At 37.8% G+C, this 22,214-nt stretch overlaps 1 protein-coding gene across 1 annotated transcript; it reads right to left on the reverse strand.

Moving 5' to 3' along the window:
- Positions 1 to 558: 558 nt before the first annotated feature.
- LOC108682873 lies at positions 559 to 20,706 on the reverse strand. The gene is made up of 13 exons (XM_018172120.2): positions 20,627 to 20,706; positions 10,979 to 11,169; positions 6,535 to 10,462; positions 6,029 to 6,203; positions 5,685 to 5,840; positions 5,199 to 5,428; positions 4,230 to 4,355; positions 3,828 to 3,986; positions 3,338 to 3,532; positions 2,777 to 2,947; positions 2,397 to 2,592; positions 1,615 to 1,802; positions 559 to 1,481 (listed from the first exon to the last, which is right to left on the reverse strand). The coding sequence occupies exons 2-13, from the start codon at positions 11,028 to 11,030 to the stop codon at positions 1,340 to 1,342; spliced, it is 5,718 nt and encodes a 1,905-aa protein (XP_018027609.1). The 5' UTR covers positions 11,031 to 11,169; positions 20,627 to 20,706; the 3' UTR covers positions 559 to 1,339.
- Between the last annotated feature and the right edge of the window lie 1,508 nt (positions 20,707 to 22,214).

Consider the following 22,214-nt stretch of genomic DNA (forward strand, 5'->3'; position numbering starts at 1 on the left):
CACCATTCATTCGTAGCGTTTGAATGCAAGGTGAATCTAAACTAAAATGGCAACCCCGAGAAAATTTTTTTATTCACTTACGATGGAACTTGTAAAAAATACATTCATATCCCAAAGCAAAATACTCACTATAGCAATGAAAGTATTTCATAGTTATAGAATGATACTTGAGTCAAGTCTTCTTATTCTTAAACAACGTCAGGTACGTACTTGTCTAATATGTATTATTTATTACACAGAATGTTCATGACATTTTTCATTTGAATTATTCATTTGAATAATGTCACTTTATGACATTATTCAACCTATACCTCAAACTCTTTTTATATTTTTTCGTAATCTATCGTTAAATGCAGCAGTTATCATTTTGAAAAATTCTCTATTTAACTGTCACCTGGCAACTTAATGAGTTCAGACAACGCCGTCTCAAGATTACGAAGGAATGCGCTGGAATAATTAACAATTGCATAAATAGGGTTCCAACTTTTTACGGCTGTAGAATTACGGTTCCAATTACCAATCACGGTTTCCAAAATAAGGCCCGAATAAAACCACTGATAGCGACAAACACTTTATTCTACACAGTTGATTACAGCGCATTTGATGATAAATTGATTGCATTTAATGATAAGTTAGGAAACTGCTGTCAGTATTTACAGAGTGATATCGCATGGAATTTAATTCTGATACGCGAGGATACGCATCTGCTAAATGAAAGTGCATGCCATAACATATTTAGAAGGTGTAGGTTAAAATAAATACATACATTAATTTTGCTCAATATTTTGCGAGGGAAAGTAAGTGCCTCCCGTATTATTCACCATTAGAATGACAATGCAAATGATTATGTCTTGTTAGCAATTAATTAAAATACTGCAAGGCTTAGAAGAATATTCATGTCTAGATTTGAATTTTATTCAATATTCTTGCAGAAGCAAAATGATTCATTCTATTCCGAATATTTTTTTACGAAGCAATCAGTAAGCAAGCTAAAAATTCTTTAACAATGATGAGCTTCAATTGAAGAACCTAGAAACATTCAATTTCGAGGCTTTTACAGAAATTGACCTCGATAATCTCTTAAAAGGACCACGACATAGCTTGAAATGCGGACAAAAGAATGGAACTTAACTTCTACATTGCTTGCTAAATCATTTTTGTCAAGAGTGAATAGACTAGGTTCAAATAATTCATGATAAAGGTATATTTCTTCAATTCGAGTCTCACTGTGTTTCGAGTCTAAACACATTTTTCAATGTGTTTTGAGGATATGAATCACGGAAAACAGAACTTAATAATACTACATATTTATTTTATCTATAATGAGCTTGAAAATTGTTTACGTAATGATCTTTTTGAGCCTTTCACAAGGCTCTTTATTGGAGGAGTCCCCAGTCACCAAGAAGCACAATGATTTTCTCTTGCACTCCAAGTCGCAGTCGTTAACTTCTGTCGGCTCAGCCCAATAGTTGTGCTTGAATCTGCAAAAATCGTCGCATGAAAATCTGGAAAAAATTCATTTTCTGCAAACAAAAATAATATGTCAGAGAACTGAACAGATCATCACATCAATTACTATAGCTTTAATCGTTCGCCTCAACTTCTTTTACTCACCGTGTGTGAGTGTTAAACAACTGCTGGTCAGTAGCCATGATGTGAACCACGTCACTCCAGCTCTGCGGGCTGAGGTCGCTCATGTTGAACGCTTGTTTAGCGCTGTAGCGGAGGTCGAACTCGAGGATGTTGCCGGGGGAGTTGGCCACTGTCAGGTTGGCAGTGTAGGTGTGGTGGTCAACCACAGCCTAGAAGAAACGTTGAGGAATGTGTCAGAAATAAATCGTGTAAAATAATTGAGCTATGGCAGATAACCACTTCCTGAAAAGCGTTACAGATTTATTATTGCGTTGAGGCTCAATAGATGAATTGAAACAGGTTACATATTCGGAGTGCAGGTCAACTATAGCCTGGAAAAAGTATTTTTTGTAGTTTCTTAAGAGGAATTTTAATTTAAGATGTAGCGTCAAGTATTATCGAGTGAGAATGTAGTCAGTGCAACTTCATCCGAAAAAAAAACTAATCATGCGCATTAAATGCCCAAATTTATTGACTTAATTCAAAATTCTAGTAGATTTGAAATCATATGAAATAAACAGTTTTTATGTGTCGTCAAAATACAACGTAGCCGGCTTACTGAGCACGATTGTGAATAGCATAGGATCTGTCTCATCATATCATGCATCATGAATTTTAATCAATGATTGCGTTCACTGCAATTTATGCAGAAAAAAATGAAGGTTACATTTTATACCTTGTATAAGAATCCAACGATATAGTTTTACATTTATACTCATTTGAATAATCTCTCCACAATAAAAAACACTCAATGAATTCAGTACCCATGACGACAAGTTGCCAAGCCCTCCGTCCACTGAGTAAGTCCTGAAGGAGGGAGAGTGCTCCCTGAAGGTCGTAGCCGATGGAGCAATGTAGGCAACCGACGTGGGTCGGGTGACGTCATCAGGATCGTAGAGCACCTCCCACTGGTCCAGGTGCTGATGGCCTGAGAATATGCCCGTCACAATGTCCGCGTACCTGTAAAACACATCGCACTTACCACGTGTAACGATCAAAATGTGGTACGGGTGAGAAGTCAGCATCTTCACAGTCTTTGTAAATCAGTTATTACACTTTAATTTAACATAGCTGCGATAATTAGGTATATCCCACAAGGAGGAGATGAATAACTAATACTTTGGGATTTAAGACCCAAGCTCACTTGGTTACAATTCGAGCAAACTGTCTGCTCCAGCTGGGCAGACACTCGGGATAACCCGGAGGGATGTGAGTGATGATGTGCACTTTCTCGCCTGCAGCCTCAGCCTCCGCCAGCTGCCGGTCCATCCAAACCAGCTGCTCTGTTGGATCCTTATGTGCGATCATCAACCACCTGACACATAAACATTTCGGCTTTAATCGAAGGCAATCGGGTAACAGGGATCATACCAACTTTATTTACATCTCTGCAATGTACATGTTTTTGGACTTTGGACGATGAAATTTCCCGAATTTTTTATATCCCTCCTTCTTTTTCTTCCTGATTTCTGAACGGTAGCGAAAATTTCAAAGCATTTTGTCAGTTAACTATTTAGAACACAAAATTCATGCGATTTGAAGAACTAAAAGCTGTTATAACAAACAAATAGATTGACCTTCTTTGATTTTGTTCGAACTCTCTCACGTAAAAGCACCGTTCTCACACGAAATCACCCCTTAAAAATTAATTTTTAAGAGATTGTTTAATTAATTATCACGATAAAGTGAGGAGCGGTGATCTAACCAGTTCATGGAGTTACAGTAGTTGCTGTTGATGGACAGGACCCTGAGGCCAGGGTAAGGCGTGACGGTGTAGTAGCCTCCCTTCAAGAGGGTAGGCATGGAGGCAGACGGGACCCATGACTGCCATTGCTCAGCCAATGATTCATACAACCACGCTGGGTTGAAGCCCTTGTCGTACACTTCTGGCACTGGGAAACTGAAAATAAACAGCAGTGAAATTGCTAGTTCCCATGATTTGGGATTTTATATAGAAACTAATGTTAATACTTTGATTGGATAACAAGGTATCGGCCTCTGAAGGGGCCTGCTGCTCATTATTTCCATGTACCACACAGTCTACATGTTTATAGTGGTTCCCGTGAGATCTCTGTTGAAAAGAACATCTCATGGATTCGCCTCTTTCCAATATCCACTTTTAGCTATTATCACAATAAACCATTCAAATGAACATGCATAAATGTAAACCAGTAAAAATTATCCCGGAGATCCACCTGTTGATGGGTGATGTCTCGTGGTTGCCGACGGTCATCACCACAGGCGTGTTGGGGAATGCGACTTTGATGCGCTCTGCCGTGAGGGCGTTAATCCTCCTAACGGAATCCTTCGTCTGCACCCACACATCGTGAGGTGGGAGATCGCCGGTTATGTACCTGTGATTACACACATAGAATGAAATATTTATGTTTTCTTAGTGTCTGAATGATTCTCGAGCTGGTAATATAGGATGCCAGCCGTTTCTAATTTTTGGAACCTAAAATTCATGCCATGACAAGCGAGAAGACCATAACGAGTACCTAGCATTTGAAAAAAAATCATTTTCCATTGATTATAATGATTTGCATCCTAAACTAAAATATAATCAGGTATTTAATAAATTAGTGTTTATTACATACACCAAGTCCGGCTGAAGGTCTGCCCCCGCTTCCAGGATCCGATCAATGGAACGCAGCGGCAGGTCGCAACGACCAAAGGCGCCCCAGCGGCCAGCGTATTTAGGGAACTTCGTCATGGAGGAAATACTGTTGGAAATGATAATTTAGAGGTTAATTCAGACACACAACACTGGAAATAAACTCTTCTTCTGTCTCCTTTGGTATGGACTACAGAAAAATTACCGTGATGCGGTAGACTTCACGTTTCTCGTCATAACGGAATACTATCAACTAATACAGAACGCAGGTTAAGTCTGATCATTGCCTTTTTTGTAAAAATTCATGTCTTATTAAAGTTCCACCTTTCTTTCACATTTGATAAAAACCCGAGCTATTTTTGAATATTTATTGTTAACAATGCTTAAAGATATTGTAGCCATATTTTACTGCAAGTAGTTTCTCTTGTAGTTTCAATATGATGAAGTTAATATTTGCAATATAAGTGAATGATGAGAGAAAATGCATATATATATAAAGAAGAAATTCAAATAGCTGACAAGTTAATTATACAACGATCAATAGAAAATTCGAACTTATAATGGATTTTTTCCGGATTTCTCTATGAAAAACTACACGATCAAATAATATCTTAGAGAAAACACCCATAAATCAGTATAGAGAAAATATTTTTCTAGCTGTATTAACAATTATTGCACAAAATAATTTATTAAAAGTTAAATAACACTTCCAATCAACTATGTTGCACAAAATAAATTATTACAAGTTAAATAGCACTTCCAACCAACTATGTTGCACAAAATAAATTAATACAAGTTAAATAGCACTTCCAACCAACTATGTTGCACAAAATAAATAATTACAAGTTAAATAATACTTCCAATCAACTATGTTGCACAAAATAAATTATTACAAGTTAAATAACACTTCCAATCAACTATATGAACACAACCTAAAATATCAGTATATCACCTCTGTATATCTGTGTTGGGGTCATCAGCGTTGGCCATGACCGAGACCGCAAACGCCTCCATGGGCCGCTTGGGGGCGCTCTCGTCTCTCCTGTAGCCCCGCTTCTCCCTCGCGTTCGAGTTCCTGCAACACAGCGGGAAGTCGCAGTCCGCGTCCGAGCCCGCGGTGTAGTCCGGGTCCGTGTGCAGGTCCGAGATGTGCAAAATCAGGAAGTCGCCCAATGCTTGTGTCTAGGCCAAGGATAAAGTCATTATCTCATGCAATTATTCATTCTATAGTTGACGTATAAGACGGAGTAATAATTTTCTGCATTTTTTATTTTCCGTTGAATTAAATTTCACATGCGTTTATACTGTGTCATAGAAGGTTGCAGGATTCTAAAAAAAATTTTGATGTAGTTTCTGAAAAAAGTATGATTTAAACAATATTCAAATATTCTGGAATATAGAATAACAAAAACATTGACTGGTATTGACTGTTTCCCACCTCGGGAACAGTGGGGTGAGGGCGACTCTTGGTCCTGGGCAGCGTGTCGATGGTCCAGCTAGGCAACGCGATGTCTTCACACGTGCCCGCCAGCATCATACTGCAGAACACCTCCGGGTTGTGCTGCGTCGTTCTCAGCACGTACATCACTTCGTACTGTAATTGAAGAGAGAAAAATGTATGGGCTGCTAATCATAGTACTTTATATATAAATCAGTAAGACATTGAAAGGGAATAAATAAAAACAGGGACAGCACTGAATCTCTAGTTTTAACAAAAAAAAAAATAATATACCCTCATGTCAATAAATCAGACATGCGGCTCGTAGTCTCCAAATGTATTACCCCAACATTATTAATGATTCCTCGGCACACTTCTTTAGGGAGAAGCTTAAATTCGATACAGATGTAGATGACGAGTGATAGAATCTCCCTGTCAGTCTTAGCGAGATCCGTCATGAGCTTCCGACCAGTAACGACGCCCGTCTTGCACATTGTACACATTAGGAAATTGCTGCTTCTGTACGGGAGAGGGAAGAGATAAACGTTAATAATAATCAAGTCATTCAATATTGAATAATCTGCAAGGAAGTCTAACCTCAAATGCTAAGAGCCAAGAATTTCATCGCATTCAGCCACAAATGGTATCTCAAATAAATATACAGCCCTGACTTAAAAAATAATGTTTTACAATTCCTTAAATTTTTTATCTTAATCAAGAATAATTTTATGCCGTGCTATAAATAATTGGTTGGTATCGTGAAATTTCATTATAACCTGTCTATATAATTTTGACAAAAATTAACTACGTGCACTCCTACAATGGCATAACCAAATAGTTAATTCCTTACTCTCCTCCATCCAAGGAAATCGAGTTTGCCATCGTAAGGAAGTGGGATATCCCAAGATCATCCAGAACCTTCTGATCGGTTTCGTTTTCTGTTATCCACGTCGAAGATTCCACTTTTCTGGCTAAAGTTGTGTCAGGAGGAGGAACTGATCGCTCGATAATATTTCCTTTGGAGTTCTGAACAGCTTCATAGTTCCCAATTTCGTCCACTCCCTGAGTGGCGAAAACTGTTTTTTCATCTGATGGAATCGACAACCCTGATAGAATTTTTGGGATGTCCAGTTCGGCAAAATTTATCTTTGAAAAATCAATTCCACTCAAGTCTATTGAGCTCACTAACTTGCCAATATCCATACCTCCGAGACTAAAATTCGCAGGTATTTTAGTTAAATCAATGTTACTTGGGTCTACATTACGAAAAACCTGAGAGAAGTCAATATTCGAAAAATGAGGCCCTTTGATTATGTTAGTGAAAGGTCCGATGTCTGAGGATGATATAAGACGTCCAGAGTCTTGAGCCTGATTTACGGGAGGAATTTTCTCTCCAAATGTCCTTCCGTCAGAATAATCTTCATAAATTGCATCTAATTCGCTTCCATCTTGTAAACCCGGTTGTCTTGGATCACTTAAGCGATGCGTTGATTCGGTATGTAACAAATGTAAGGGGTGGACAAAATTTACAGTATTCGGCTCGGGAAATTTTGATTGAGTTTGAAGTTCCAAGTTATCATAATTTCCTACCCCAGTAGAGTGTTCAAAATTATTTTGACTAGGTAGTTTCGATGCGAAAGGAAAGGTTCCTGCTGAAAGACTAGACTGAATAATTTTTCTCGGCTCCTGCTGATTTCCTGGAACCTGATCCTCAATATTACCTCCATTGAAATTATCAATCACCATGAAATGTGTTTCCGGAGTCAGTTTACCAAAATGTTGAGAATCTGCTACTTGGAATACTGGATTGCGATGTTCTTCTTGAGGGGCGGCATGAGCATGGCTAAAGCTAGGAGGTTGACCCAACACGCGATCTAAGTTTAAATTAACTTGCGATAAATCGAACGGTTGAATAAAGAAATGTGAGAGCTCTTCTTCATCATTGCTGCTATTTGTACTCGTGATATAGTGGCTTGGAGGCCAAGCGTCCGCCATTTCACTATCAGGATGCAAATTTGAAAAATGCTGATTTTCTCTATTGGACTTACTGAGAAGTGGAAATGGAACATTGGTAGCACTAAATTCATTTCGCAAGTCCAAAGAAGGAATTTTTCCAAAATTTAATTTGCTCAAATCAAGGCTAGCTACATTGAAGTTGGTAGGTAAGCTTTTGAAATTAAAGTTAGCGATGCCCAAGTCACTTGCCAATTTAGACAAATCAATGTTGTCAAATTGAAATTGAGGCGAGCTTTCAAGAGCAGGCGCACTCTCATTGCTAGGCAATGCGCCTTGCTCTTGAAGCCCTGACAAGTCAAAATTGCTGAAGTCAATTTGGCTAAAATCTAAATTAGAAATTATTGAAGAAAGATCAATCGAAGGCGGCTGTCCTATTGCAACGAATTCGACGTTGTCTTCATTCTGTGCGGCGGAAGGAGCGACAGTAGCTAAATTGGATGGGGTGGATAAATTCTCTAATATATAATCAGGTCCTAGATTTCTTATCTCAACGCTAGCGCCTTCGGGAAGTTTGGCATAGTCGAGGCCTGGACCTCCATCGTTTGCCTCGGTGTTCGATGCATAGTCTTCGTTTGCATCGTCCACCATGGGTGTAGCGGTGAGTTCGGGCAAACCACGGTAGTCAAAGCTCAACTCAACATCCTGTGAGGTGCCAGTAGATAGGGGCTCTGTGACGACTTCTTTCCCAGCACTAGCTGGAAAAGAAGTTGTTTTGACAAGGATTGATTCGTCTAAATTATTATCCGAATTCACGGTTTCATCTGTGGTTGGAGTTACTTTTTTGTTTTTGTCTGCTGCGACTGGATTTAATACAGCCTTGTGTACTTCGGTATTATCGTGTATGCTTGGTGTAGGAATTGTTTCAGTAGCATCATCTGGTCCAGCTGTAGTACCGTTATATCCCGCCTCAGAATAAGTGTAGTCATAATTCGACAGGTCATCTTTGGTGGTCGTGAACTGGGTTGCCGTTTCATCTAAATAATCATAATCTGTAGTGTAGTATTGAGGAAAATAATCAAATGAGTTTTCTCTAGTTATTTCAGATAATGATTTTGAAATGGAAGCGTTCGATAGAGGAGGTGGCTGTTCTTGAACCAAAAAGACTTGCAAGTTATCGGTCAATCCCTCACTCAATTTTGGTGGGTTGTCATTAATTGCCTCTTCTTCATCATCACGTTGGATCACCAAGCTAGCGATAGGAGATAGCATTTCGCTATTCCCTTGCAAATCGGTATTTTCGGTTAATTCTTCAGGTTCAGTTTGCGTTGAAGACGTTATTACCGCGGCCACTGTAGGCGATATCACTGGTTTGTTTGTGGTCATTCCTAAATCAGCTTTCATTTCTTCATATTTATTCGTTAATTCCTCAGTATTATCTCCAGAAGTCTCTGTTCTATCATATTCCGGGGCTGACGATGTAAAACTTTGTTTTTCGTCTTCGTTTACGCGCTCGTCTTTGACTGAAGGCAATTCCACTCTGTTAATATCATCAGTGGTCTTAACTTCGGATTCCGTACTTGTTTCAGTAGCAGATATGGCAGAGTCGTCTGTTTCCGTCAATTGGTCATAAAACTCAGTCATTGAAACGGAAGGTGTTTGATCAGTGGTCAGTGTTTCCGCTCCAGATTCCCTCACGCCCTCAGAATCATAGTCATAATATTCTGTAATCATGTCCAACGGAAACAATTCTCCCTTGTTTGCTGATTCAGGCAATTTATTGATGTTACTAGGAACAGTGGATGACTCAAGAGTTTGTGGATGTGGTTCCCTGCGAGTTTCCTTATCAGCGAAACGTCTTTCCTCTAACATTTTTCTCTCCATTTCACCACCGTCTTCTATTTTTACAGTGTATTCTTCGTTCAGAGGCTCTGAATCAGTTCTAGATTCCTCAATCATAGCTGACCTTGCAAATTCTTGGACAATTTTATCATTAAGAGTAGAATTCGATGTTAGCTCCTTCGTGCGATCTTCTGAATTCAATCCTTCGATTAGATCTGCAGAAATTACTTCTTGAATAACAACACTCGGATCTTGACGTTCATCTTCGTTCGGGTAGCTATTGGTGGCTGGTGTGAAAATGTTTTCATTGTGGGGTGAATCTTCATGCAAACTGTGCTCGAAATCGAGCTTGGTTTCTATTTTACTTTGGTTTTCTTGGCCTCTAATTCCACCAGATTCTTTCCTATGAAGTGGCAAAGTCTCTTGATCATTCGAAAAGGGAAAATCTTCTTTGTCAGCAAGGTTACCAGCGTCGTTGGGAGCCACGTCTTCGTATACTGCGTCGTCATAGCTCTCCAACAAGCCTGTAGGTCCATCAGTTATTTCATCAACATTTGAAGGAAGCAATTCCGTTGCGGTTTCAGCACCACTGGGACTTACTTGTGACTCTGTAAACGATGATATGGCTTCAACGTTCGTTGGCGTTTTTATTCCATTTTCGGCAATTTCCTTCATCTCTTTCATGTCATTTGTCGGAATTATGAGAGGTGGATCCATTTCTCCATCGCCACCATCTTCTATATCGGCCCCAATAGAAAATTTCACACTGTGGTTCACTTGAGGCGACTTTTTACCGTCTTTTGTAGTATCAGTAATTAGAATATTGTTTATGCCAAGTTTATCACCGCCTGTTGTTTGATTTAGCAACTGATCCTTCTCCATTTGAAACTCCATTCGTCTAGTGAAAGTGACGCTTTTGCTGACGCTGGAGTAGCCGCCCAGGACCTCAACCGGCCTCGGGCGCGGTGCTCCCGAAACCATACCTGAAGGTGAAAATACATTTTTATGGGTATAAAAAGTGCTTAGGCCTACGATGAAAAAAATTAAAAAATTTATAATTTCATAATGTTGGTTTTCGACACTAAAGAATATGCTGCATTACTGATATTCAATAATACACTTCCGTTATCCTGTTTAAATTATGATACTTTCAACTTGGAAAGAAATGCAACGTGGCACAAAATACCATGAAATAAAAGCTTAAACTAACTTGGTATAAAAATGCATCGGCAATTAGTATGCACAGGTTTTGATGCTCGCGGTACTGTTAATTATCAAGGTTATACATAGAAGGCCACTTCTATACAAATTGTTCAAATCATTCTATTGCTAGTAAATCCATTCTGTATGCGACCGTAAGTCAAATACTCATTCATCATTTAAAAAAATCATGATTCCTTGTAGCTGCTAACATCGCGGACATGCCTCCTTTCACTCTAATATTTTCGTGTGCACTCCAGATGATCGCAACCGAACAATGTACACGTTGTGTTACTTACCATGGAGAACATAAATAAGGACGATAACAAGGACCATCCATCTCACTATCATCTTGTATTAGTTGAAGAAAACTATTCGTTTGTAAAATACGAAGGCGATTATCAGCGTCCTATAAATGGCCGATGTTTGTCCGGCGTCGATCCTGCTCAGATTTTCAATGAGGTCAGACTTTGCTCTAGAATGACTGCTCCTGAAAAGAAAAAAACATAGAATTATTATAATTTTGATTGATGCAGTGGCTAAGGAAAAAGTTGTGTTAGATACATTACATTTTGATGTTAAATAAAGTCGTACTTGAATCACAGAACAAATACGAATCACAGAACTCAAGCAGGATAGAATTTGGCACCATAAAATCATTTATTCAGTTTCGACTGAAGAAACCAGTTAAGCAGTTTATTCAATACTTTCATGGTTAGAAACTTTGTCATAGTGGTATAAAATAGCGGATAAATCTTCAAATACACTTTTATTCTAACCAATCCATTGAAGGTTAGTTTCTGCCATCGATGACACAGATATATTAAGGTCTACTTTGCGGATGCATGATTCAGCACGTTGCGCTTGACACACTGGCATGAGCCAATGCACCATGACAGAGGTCTTGGAACACGTAAGTACTTCCAAGTTCCTTTCTCTAAGATGAGCGAGTTTTTTGAGCCTTGTGTCTGATCCAGTGTTCCGGTAGAAAAACAAGCGCCGAGTATTGGAGAACGTCCACTCAAAAACATTCTGGACGACCTGCTTCGCTAACCCCTGCGATGCTAATTTTTGTAACCCATTACTTACGTTAACATCAAATGAGGTTTTAATTTTTTGCATTCAGAATTAAATTTAACGAGTGTTTAATGAGTTATTTAAGTTTGCAAATATAGGGAAAGAATCCGACGTAGAAAAATAAGATTTTATAAGTGAGTTTTCGGAGGAAAAAAAAGAATGCCATATCGACAAATAATAGATCAGCTATACTATAAAACCCAAATGATTAGTTTTAATTATTCTGTTGTCTGAATTAATTATTCTTCAATAATGTACGTTTCTGATTACACCGCCGTCTGTCATGCGTTACACAACCACCGAAAGTCGACGAATGATGCAAGAAACGAAAAAGAGTTCAGCCGTGAGTGAGCGTTGCGACCTTCCCTGTTCGTTAACGGCATTCACTTCGAAAATCATCGGCTGCCAGGTACCATATCTTCAGTCACTCATGGTCGTCGCGAACGATTCTTTTATTCCAAAAGGACATACATTTCCATAAGAAAGCTGTCAATTCTTGACACAGAGTGTCAGCGGGTTTAATTTATAATATACTTGAAATGCTCACTGAAGAGAGGTAGATCAGGTAATTTAATTGTTGGTCACAAGCACTGCGCAGTCTCACTGGCATGTTCTTGAATACAGCTCACATTATAACCGGTCTACCCACGAGACGCAGCAATCACTAAGTCAATTTGAACAAAAAATAAAAGTTTCAATCTACAAAGAAGCTAAGATGCTTGGCGATCGATAAGCGACTACCGCATAGCGACAACGGAACAGAAAGCCAACTTTTGTCGCCATTTTACACGGCGAGACGTTGCGGTGGCGAGACTTGTTATAGACACTCATGCAAGAGTCAAATCTGTAACTGCATATGCTATACATTTTGCATCTGTGGTGTCAAATGCATAAAAAAACAGAAATCTTTCATAGAAATTATGAAAGAAAGCGCCGCTACATTAGTTGTGAAAAAACACCATGACTTGTTCTACAAACTCTGCAAGTGACGATGCATGCATGAGCTTTGTCGGTGGAGCTGCATTGGCGGTATCCTGAGGACGATCAAGTCTCACTCACAGCCGGAGGCACCTCGAGCAGACCAGTCCTGGCCACCGGCCTACCTATCAACTGGGCTCATAAAATATAAAGAACGGCCGGATTTTTCCGGGTATAATTCAGCGCAATTTCGCATTATATTGAAGGGCGAAAGGACACCGTATGGGTTTACACTTCGTTTTTCGACTGCATTCCCGAAAAACTTGTGTCATTGGAAACATGATGTTCGCAGAGATCGTAAACTAGTCACCAACTAATGGACTTAGTAATTATTATACCCTATCATTCAGATTGAATTTCAGTATTTTTGAATATGAACGATACAATTGGATGATTGAATTGAATTATTTTTCTTTCCCCACTTGGATACCAGCGTACATATACCCTGAAAATCTGTACCACACTCTCCATTATATGGCGCAAAATGACCAAGATTTCACGCGCTACAACTAAGCTAAAATTATAAATTAAAAAAAACTGGTGAGGGTTAAGAAAAAAGCTTCATCGTCGCCACTTTTTAATATCGTCGTTAATATTCATTTCGTTATTACAAATACTTTATTCCACGATGCATAGTGAATACTTCGTGAGTACATATACTCTCATGGTGATTTTGTCGTTATATTAGAATGGAACTAAATTTACGGGATCGTGGATATGAAGTACAACATTTTTTTCAGTTTTTACTGAGTTATCAATGCTATGCGCCTTCTATGTTTCAGAACGGTTAATAAAAAATTATTGCATAATAATCAATTGGGGTTACAACTGAATTTGGCAAAGGTTAATTTTCAGACAAAAACTTAAATCCAGAAGTGCACTTGGCCCCTCGCATGCATCGCAAAAATGATTGCTTGAAAAAACCAAACTTCGTCGGTGTGAAATTTCTGGCGCAGTGCAAAGTCGGCAGCGACAGAACACTTGCACACATAGATGACTCGGCAAGAACATCTCACCTCCTGCAACTTCCCTTCCAGCGAGGATTAAGTGGTCAAAAATTGTCTTTTTTAAACTTCATACGCCAATTTCGTGCTTTCTGTTTACTGAATCAACATGAGAGGATGAGCTGTCGACAAGCCTCACGACACAAACATTCCCTGCTTTGGTGAAAACATGTTTATCTGATCGTTTAGCGAAATCAACGCAGCTCTGTTCTCAAAGACTACACTACAACCACCGAATGCTGTGACATTAGTAAGTTTTGTAAATACTGCACAACTATCACATCAGGCGAAGAAAAAATAAATAGTTGAACGTATGTAAATTACAAGCATTGGCGTTTACTCAACGAGTTGCGAAATGCCTTTCCCTGAAACAGATACTTTCAGTTTTTGGTTCTTCCTCTCTGTTTTCACAACCTCATAACAGTTACATCCAGTTTTGAACTCTGTTCGGTCTTTCACAATATCAAATCATTCACTTTAAATTTTTAATTTTGTGCCTCCCTTTTCAAAATTTCATATGAGTTACTTTCGGTTCTTAAGAATTTTCTACCTCCCGGTTTTTATAATTACACAACAGTTACTCAAGCTCTTAGTTCTGCATCTCACTTTTCATGACCCTATAGAAGTTACTCTCAGTTTTCATAACTGTGCTTACGTTTTCGTAAGTCCAAAATAGTTACTTTTAGTTTCTAGTTCTCCGTCTCTGTTTCCTCAACTCTCGGTCTACTAAACAAGTTTCATGAAAGTACTAAATTAAATGTGAATTTTCGTGTGAACGCTGATGAGAAAAGAAAAATTTTAAATTAAAAGATAATTTATTTGGAAAAATCATAGCTAATTGCAGGCTAAAACGAATAAAGTGATAATTTGCAGCTACGATTCAGGTTCTTTCCCTTTTTCGAATAAGTATATCCTCAGTAATTCCATTCGAGGCGTTACATTCATTAGCTCGTGAAGCTCTTGAAATAAATATTGAATGTAATTGCTGATGGTGTCGTAATTGTTGCGTAAGGCATTTTAAGCTAGCAATGCCCGTCAATTTCCAATACTATACGTACGGACATGGAAGTGTGCTGCTTACTTGATCACTTTCATTGCAGCTTATGCACTTTCACTCCCGCGTTAACCCAGTAACATGGAAGACATCGTAAGTCGCGTCAGGCTGCGTATAGGCAACGCAATTCAGATCAGGTATGCCATGCGGGAACGTATGTCAAGAAAGAATGCATCGCTTCTTAATAACCATACAATTATTAACGAAGAACTCCACTTTTTATAAATATTCCAGCGTAAAAATGCCTGCGTTATCAATATAGCGCAAATAACCCTAAGTTGATCAGCCGTTTTTTATAAATTTGTGTCGAAGGTTATATAAAATGTCATCTTATGAACTAAGTAAATTTGTTCTTTTGACAATATTTTATGATATATGTGTCGTTTTAGGGTTTATTTGGATGATACATTGACGTACAATTCTAGCTTGATTAGCTAGAAATGTCATAAGTGATGAGGTAAATTTGCGCCTGATTGAATTTTCTTCCAAAAGACCTGCGCACACCTCAGACTGTGAATGTAAGTGAATGTCAGCCGGTTAAACATTTCAGTAGATGAGAAGAAAGTAAAAGGCTAAAAAAATTGTCAAAAAAACTATTTCTGCGTTTGGACCTCGCGGGAGAAAGGCCAAACTTGGCGTAAGGGCAAGGACGTGTGATGAGGCAGGCAGGCGAAGAATGTTTGAATGCATGTTGTGTATATAACCACCTTACAATAGTTATTTAAATTAATTGCCAAAAATATTTCTAGCTTAATTATTCTAGCTTGGACTTGAACAAAAATATTTGCTCCACGAAATATAGTCCAGTGTGAGACAGGTCTGCGAATTAATATACAAGCGCATGTACGAAGCGTGTGACGTTAGCAATTGTGTTACAGCGCTGGCAAATACAGGGGATATACATGTTTATTTGTTTAATTCTACACAGTCGCAATAAATAAATTAATTAAACAAATAAAGTATATATTTTTCATATACTTGTTCGTAACTGCGTCTGGCGCGGTACAAAAAAATTTGAAAAAGTCGATAATAACTTTTTAAACAGGTTTGAAAATCATGAACAACTGCAAAGATTTTTCGTATCGCGAACTCTATAGCCTCATTACCCGCTGCTATTATAGAGTGCGTGATATGAAACATTTGAGTAAATTTGAACCCGAAAGGAGCTGATGCATTCAATGCAATAAAAAGCAATCCCGTCCAGATGAACAAATTAGAAAGGAGCTCTCATGATTCATTATTACCAGAATTTTTGAACGAATGAGAGAAGAATGTCGAATTGTTATTATTAACTCGTATACTGTCGCTATGCCATTCAAATCCCAACGCTTTTTGAAAGGCTTTTAGATCCCAATTCCACTTTTAGCGCGCTATTACTTCTGATTTTCATTTTATTGCACTAGGGATACAGAATAATATAAATGTACCTAAACCATATTAGGCGGATTAATGCGTCAGTAATGTTTTTGTTCCATACCCTAAATCTTCCAAGGGAGTAAGTACAGCATAGAGCTCCTATAATACTGAGCTGTGCGATGGCCTGTCCTGTTCAATATAATCACTTTTTTATGATTTCAGTCCAAGGCCATGCGGTACAAATTAAGGCTTAGGTGTAAATTCCAATTCCACTGCACGCAATCATTTGCCTCTATCCAAATTGACGCCGAGTTATGCAATGTGGCGGCATAAAGTGATCGTGTATAGATAAGTTTCTCGTTCAAACGGAGTACCAACTGCTTCATAATGGTAATAATTAAATATAACTTCATTGACACACAAAAATCATTTACAGAACGGTATATTTTTACAAGACGTTATTTCCCAGTTTATGCAAGATTCATTAAGGCGTGTAAAATTGAAACTTATCCTAGTTCCAAGTAATGACAATTAGGGACTCCGTCACCGACTGGTCTTTTTAACAATTAAGTCTAAACAATAGCCCCTTGTTTTAACATCATTAAATTTCCTAATTGACGATCACCATTTTAAATTCTACTGCCTGTTAAAATATTTTTTTCGATTGCTTGTAATGCTATTCCTACGCACCTTCTACTAATCAAGGTCCCCTTAGCCTGATAAAACATCTCTCGCCAAGTCGCCGGCAGCTGGTATCAAGGATACCTTCTTGCAGCGCGTTGCGGTCTCTGAAGACTTGTTTTGAAGACCAACACTACTTTGATATCCCACAGTAGTGGCAATCGAGGATTTTATAGTGAATGAATGTGTAATGTTAATAAAAGTGAAGGTAAGCATGCTGGTAAATTTGCGAATCGAGGCTATGAGATATCAACAGCAACATACAGCATAGTGATGCCAATTTTTCGCCACTGCGCCAGCTATAACGAAGGCTGCACAAATGAAAGTTATATATAAGAAATGAGCAATATGTTTTGTGTCGTCCTTGCTACACGCATGAGCAACCATAACGCAAGAGGTGGAGCAATGCCCAGAAAATATCTAAAAAAGCGTGACACGCAGCGACCAGCAATGACCTTCTGCATTAAAAACTCGCGGCCTAATTTTGTTTGCACACCAGATGCAAAATAAGAATTATTTAGTAAAAAAATTATACCAACACTGACAGGTTCTGTTTATCTTGTCGAGATTTACAGACCACTGTCTGTGTTCGAGGCAAATCATGCAAAAAACGCAAAGAAAATTTTTTGCTGAATTCCTGCGAGTTGAAACCGTGCAAGCGTTGCATGCACACTGTGCTTGAGAGCTGTCAAGAGGTCAATGAACACGTGACCTGCGTCTCACAATCGCTCGAAAGTTCAGTACAAGAATAAGAGTCAAAAGTTAAGGGCAGACAAAGGCTGGGTCGTAAGAATAAGAATAATAAGGGGCATAGTGTAGTCCAGCGAAGGCCTTGGAAGAAGGAAATGAATACTTATGATCGACGAGGCCAATGAGCGCGTTGATGAAATACATACTGTATATGCAGATCCTCACGAAAATGCACTGGCTTTGAATTTAGAAAGGAATAAAAAATTTTAGTGTGGCCTCCTGAGCACTTTCTCGCAACAATTTCTGGCCTATGTTTAATTAACGAGACTCAAGAAGGCGTAATATGAGCATAGATGGCAGATGTTTGGTTATGCCTATGCCTGGGTCTTGATTTGAGCAAAGGATAAAATCGTGAAAAATTATTTTTTACAAAAAAATAAGATTACGGATCAACAAGTATCACTTGTAAGCAGGTTAGGCAGATGATGGACAAAAACAAGGCCTCAATGTGAGGGTAGGAGACGAAAGTTTTGCTTTGGCGTTACGAGAGAATACCACTTCACTTTATTTCATGGCTCTAGTAAATTTGAGCGAAAAAATATATTTTTGTGGGATGACAGTGTATTTATTTTGCACCATATTCAAGCTATTCGTGATAAATTGATGTATGTTAGAAATTTCACTTTCTATGCAAACACATTTATGTATATCCGTAAACAATACTCATTCTTCACTACACACTATATTAACTATAGGATGTGTTAAAATTTGTATTTGAATAGCAAGTTACTTACCCGAGACCATTCATCATTGTTTTAAAATATTGTGTTCAATCTCAATAGAATATTAGAAAGGCAATCGAATGCGTTCTATACCGAATCAGATTGCAATCACGCATTGTTCTGTACGGGCTCCTTGCATGCAGAAGTGACCCAGTATCATGTTTTCTTTGTGTAGAAACATCGTCCTATTTCAATTTTCTACGCATAAACTTCGAGATGTGAACATAAATATTTTAATAATAATTTTAATTTAATTAGCTAATAATAACAATAATTTCAAGAATTCGCTAATTATAATAATAATTGTAATAATTCGCTCATTGTAGTTTTAATAATTTGCTCAAAATGTGTTTAATAAAGATATAAAAAATAGATATTTTCCCAGTAAACTAGGCAGTTGCCGTTCTCTTCGTACTTGAACTCAGCGTTCAGTTCACGGACAGGAAACTGACGAAACTTGACGAAATTCTAAATACCACTCACGACGATACTGCATGCCATGAGGGGGACTTATGTGGGGATCTTTTGTGTTGTGCAATGCAATACCTTGCTCATTGATGCGAGGTTACCACAATAAACTGCCAGTTTCCCCATCCAATCGCTTGTGGTGAGCAAATGCGAGGCTAAGCCTTGTTATTTTCCTTTTTATGGTGTCTGACACAACTGACAATTTCAGTGGCGAACAATGTCGCACAGAAGTGAACCCAGAAACACAAAGAAGCGGCAAAGCCACAAGCGATAGTGAATTTTATGAATGCAGTTTTTGGAGAGCTTTTTCGTGTATATGACCTACTTAACATTTTTTCCATTGCCGCATGAATCTAGAAGACCTCACATCAATATTAATTAAAAAATGGAAATTATTAAAATTTAAATTTTTCTTTCATTTTTATAAACATCGAAAATCACTTAGATAATTTTAAGAAACATGGAAGGAGCTAGTTTCAGGCATTACGATAAAATAATTATTAATAATATGTAAAATAATACCTATTAAATGATATAATATAAAAAATTAATATAATAAATCAATATATATTTAATTATATTAATGATATTATATAATGGCAGTATAATTTGAAATAATAATTATTCAATGTGATATATATTAATCGTATTACTTCTTAAATCAAATAAATATTAGCAATATATTCTACGACAATATTGCTCATACAAAACATCTAACATGAACAATGGACATATTCAGATAGTAATAATCATTTACTCAAAAATTTAATGATATACTCACTATTAAAGTAAAATAATTTCTAATTTACAAAAGATTCCCTATGAGGCGAAAATTAAAAAAAAAACGAACCAGAAATAAGTCCAAACGAGAGCATAAATATTCTATTACCAGAGCTTCTGAAAAGACAATCTGGCGTGCAATGATTTAATGTCTGATACCGTCACAGTACCATCACTGCAACAATCACACCGCCATCACTGCAACAATCACACCGCCATCACTGCAACAATCACACCGCCATCACATCACTGCAACAATCACAGCACCATCACTGCAACAATCACAGCACACAGTAATCAAGGTAGGCGAAGAATTTACAGAGTGAAATTTTTAACATTGCTGGAACATGATGATTGTACAGGTACTCAGAATGATATCCTTCATGTATTGAGTGGAAAACAGAAATATCATTATAATTACTGACGAAATTAACCATATAAAAATATTTCAATTAAACCGAATTTGATTAGAGGCCAGCTGTAATTGTTCCGTGTAAAGAAACTAGTTTTTTATTAGTGAATATACTTCAATTTTTTATAATAATACATGCGATAAGTATCGAACAATACCATCATTGTGAAAGTAATTAATTTGTATATTATCAAGTTCATTTCAAATTGATAAAATTTAATTAAAAGAAAACTTTTAGTTACCGTAAGAATTCAAACCTCGCATCTTAGTTTGTTTAACACGTTAGAATTCATATATAGTATGTTTAAGTTGGACTTTTATGAATTTTTTCTAGCCTTTGAAAGACTAGTTCTCAGCATAAATTTAAAGAATGTTTCCACTCCTAACCGCCCAAAGTTTCTTGGGAACTGGCAGAGCTTAGCTTACCGTCATTTTTACGGCTTTAAGTCATATATTCTTTTTCTATTTCAGCCCAGTGACACGCTTCTATTGAAAAACTTGGCCAAAAATAAAGACTTGATCATATGTTTCAATTAAACCCACATCCACCGTCTTTATGACAACAATCACCCGTCTCAGCAACCACCTCTCACAATTTGACCCAATATGAAAGCAGTCGTGCCCCAACATCGGAAAGTATTTGCTAACAAAGAAGCTCTACTCACCAGAATCTCTTGTCTTTCGATCAAACTTCTTATTCAAAAATTATCCTCTCTATTTTTCGTAAATTTTGTTCATGAATTTTCCAGACTTTTTCATTGATGAAGAAATGATTCTTTTTTTTAATTATGTTCTCAGAATGTCTTTTACCAGGCAGAGCAGAAAAATTTGCAGAAATTTTCACTTTGAAAAAACTAAATTCAATGTACGTAAAAAAGCTGTACTGGGTGCAGTGCAAAAAGCACTACCGCAATTCGTGTTGAAGCTCAATTAGAGTTTCACATGCCCTCTGGTATTAGCTGCGACTGAAAGGTTGAAAAAAAAGCTTAAAAGCACAACATATACAATAACACAAAAAAATGTATTTCAAATAACTCAGATAATACCAAGAATTTAAAAGAAAATAAAATAGCCAAAAAAATGCACTATTTTTATAAGAGAAAACATATCTGAGTCCAGCTCCATTGTCAGTTCAAAAACCTAGAAATCACTGGAGCTGGACTCCGAAACGTTTTTTCTTATAATGCAAACGTGGGTTTTTTGTCTATTTTCTTTGCTATACATTTTTGGTGAATTTGCGATTTAAGAAATCAAGTGATCTTAATAGCAGAGAATCTATTCGACTACACTGTACCACCTAAGTGATAACATGTCAAATTAAATGCAAATTCATATAAACTTTCTCCGTTCTCATTTAAACGTAAGAAAATTGTAAAACCTTAGAGTCGCCAGCATGAAAATTCACTCATTAGAAATGTATCAGTGCGCTAGTTCCATCCCCGTTGGTCTAAAAATATTTGAATTAGCAGAACAATCAATCTTGATGTTGAATTTTCACATTTGCGATATGTTCCATCGACAGAACGACAGACCACGATGATGAACAACACCGATTTGCAAGAACACAATTGTTGAACAAAAACAAATTCAAAGAACACAAAAAACTGTTCCAACTCCCAAAAGAAATCAAATCCTTTGTCGTATAATTCCCATAGTTATTAAACCGTGTCCTTAATGAGCAGCTATCCTCTTCCGTCTCAACAATTGATGAAATCAAAATTGTAATACATGCGTAACCTGCAAATCATCAATAATCATCCTTATTCGCAGGGGCATATAGATCTCGCCAGGAGGAGGGCGCTACACATCACTTAACACGGCCACGTGCCGGCCACTACTGAAGGAGGTGCGGGTGCCCACGCAGCAGCGGCGGGCACTGCAGGCGCTTGCACTACGAGCGGCTGACGCGACCTCGAGCTCCGGCGCACACCTTCACCGAGGCAGCGATTGGCGCGTTTGCACCGCCGCACGCGCTGCGTCTATCCTTAGGAAAACTGACGTTGAAACAACGTTGATTTCAGGTTGATTTAAGTAAAAAACGTTTAATAATCAATAATATTTCAATATTAGTTGTTTGGCGGGTAATGACGTACAGGGTGTGTAGAGTAACGTGTATGGTGAGCATCAGGATGACATGCACCTATGGGGTGTGTACGCATAGTGATGTTCAGGGTGAGTGGAGCGAGTGTTAGAGTGACGTTCAGCCTGGGCTTGTGTTTAGTGACGTGCAGGGTGAGCAAAAATATTCCGTCT

This window comes from Hyalella azteca, unplaced genomic scaffold, assembly GCF_000764305.2.
Source record: "Hyalella azteca isolate HAZT.00-mixed unplaced genomic scaffold, Hazt_2.0.2 contig15854, whole genome shotgun sequence".
Classification (NCBI taxonomy): domain Eukaryota; kingdom Metazoa; phylum Arthropoda; class Malacostraca; order Amphipoda; family Hyalellidae; genus Hyalella; species Hyalella azteca.

Excerpts from the sequence above, each read along its gene's own strand:
- LOC108682873 (XM_018172120.2), bottom strand. The coding sequence starts at position 11,030 with ATGATAGTGAGATGGATGGTCCTTGTTATCGTCCTTATTTATGTTCTC. Across the intron at positions 10,463-10,978 it reads CCTTATTTATGTTCTCCATG|GTATGGTTTCGGGAGCACCG; the intron begins GTAAGTAACACA and ends TTTCACCTTCAG. Across the intron at positions 6,204-6,534 it reads ATTTCCTTGGATGGAGGAGA|AAGCAGCAATTTCCTAATGT; the intron begins GTAAGGAATTAA and ends TCTCCCGTACAG.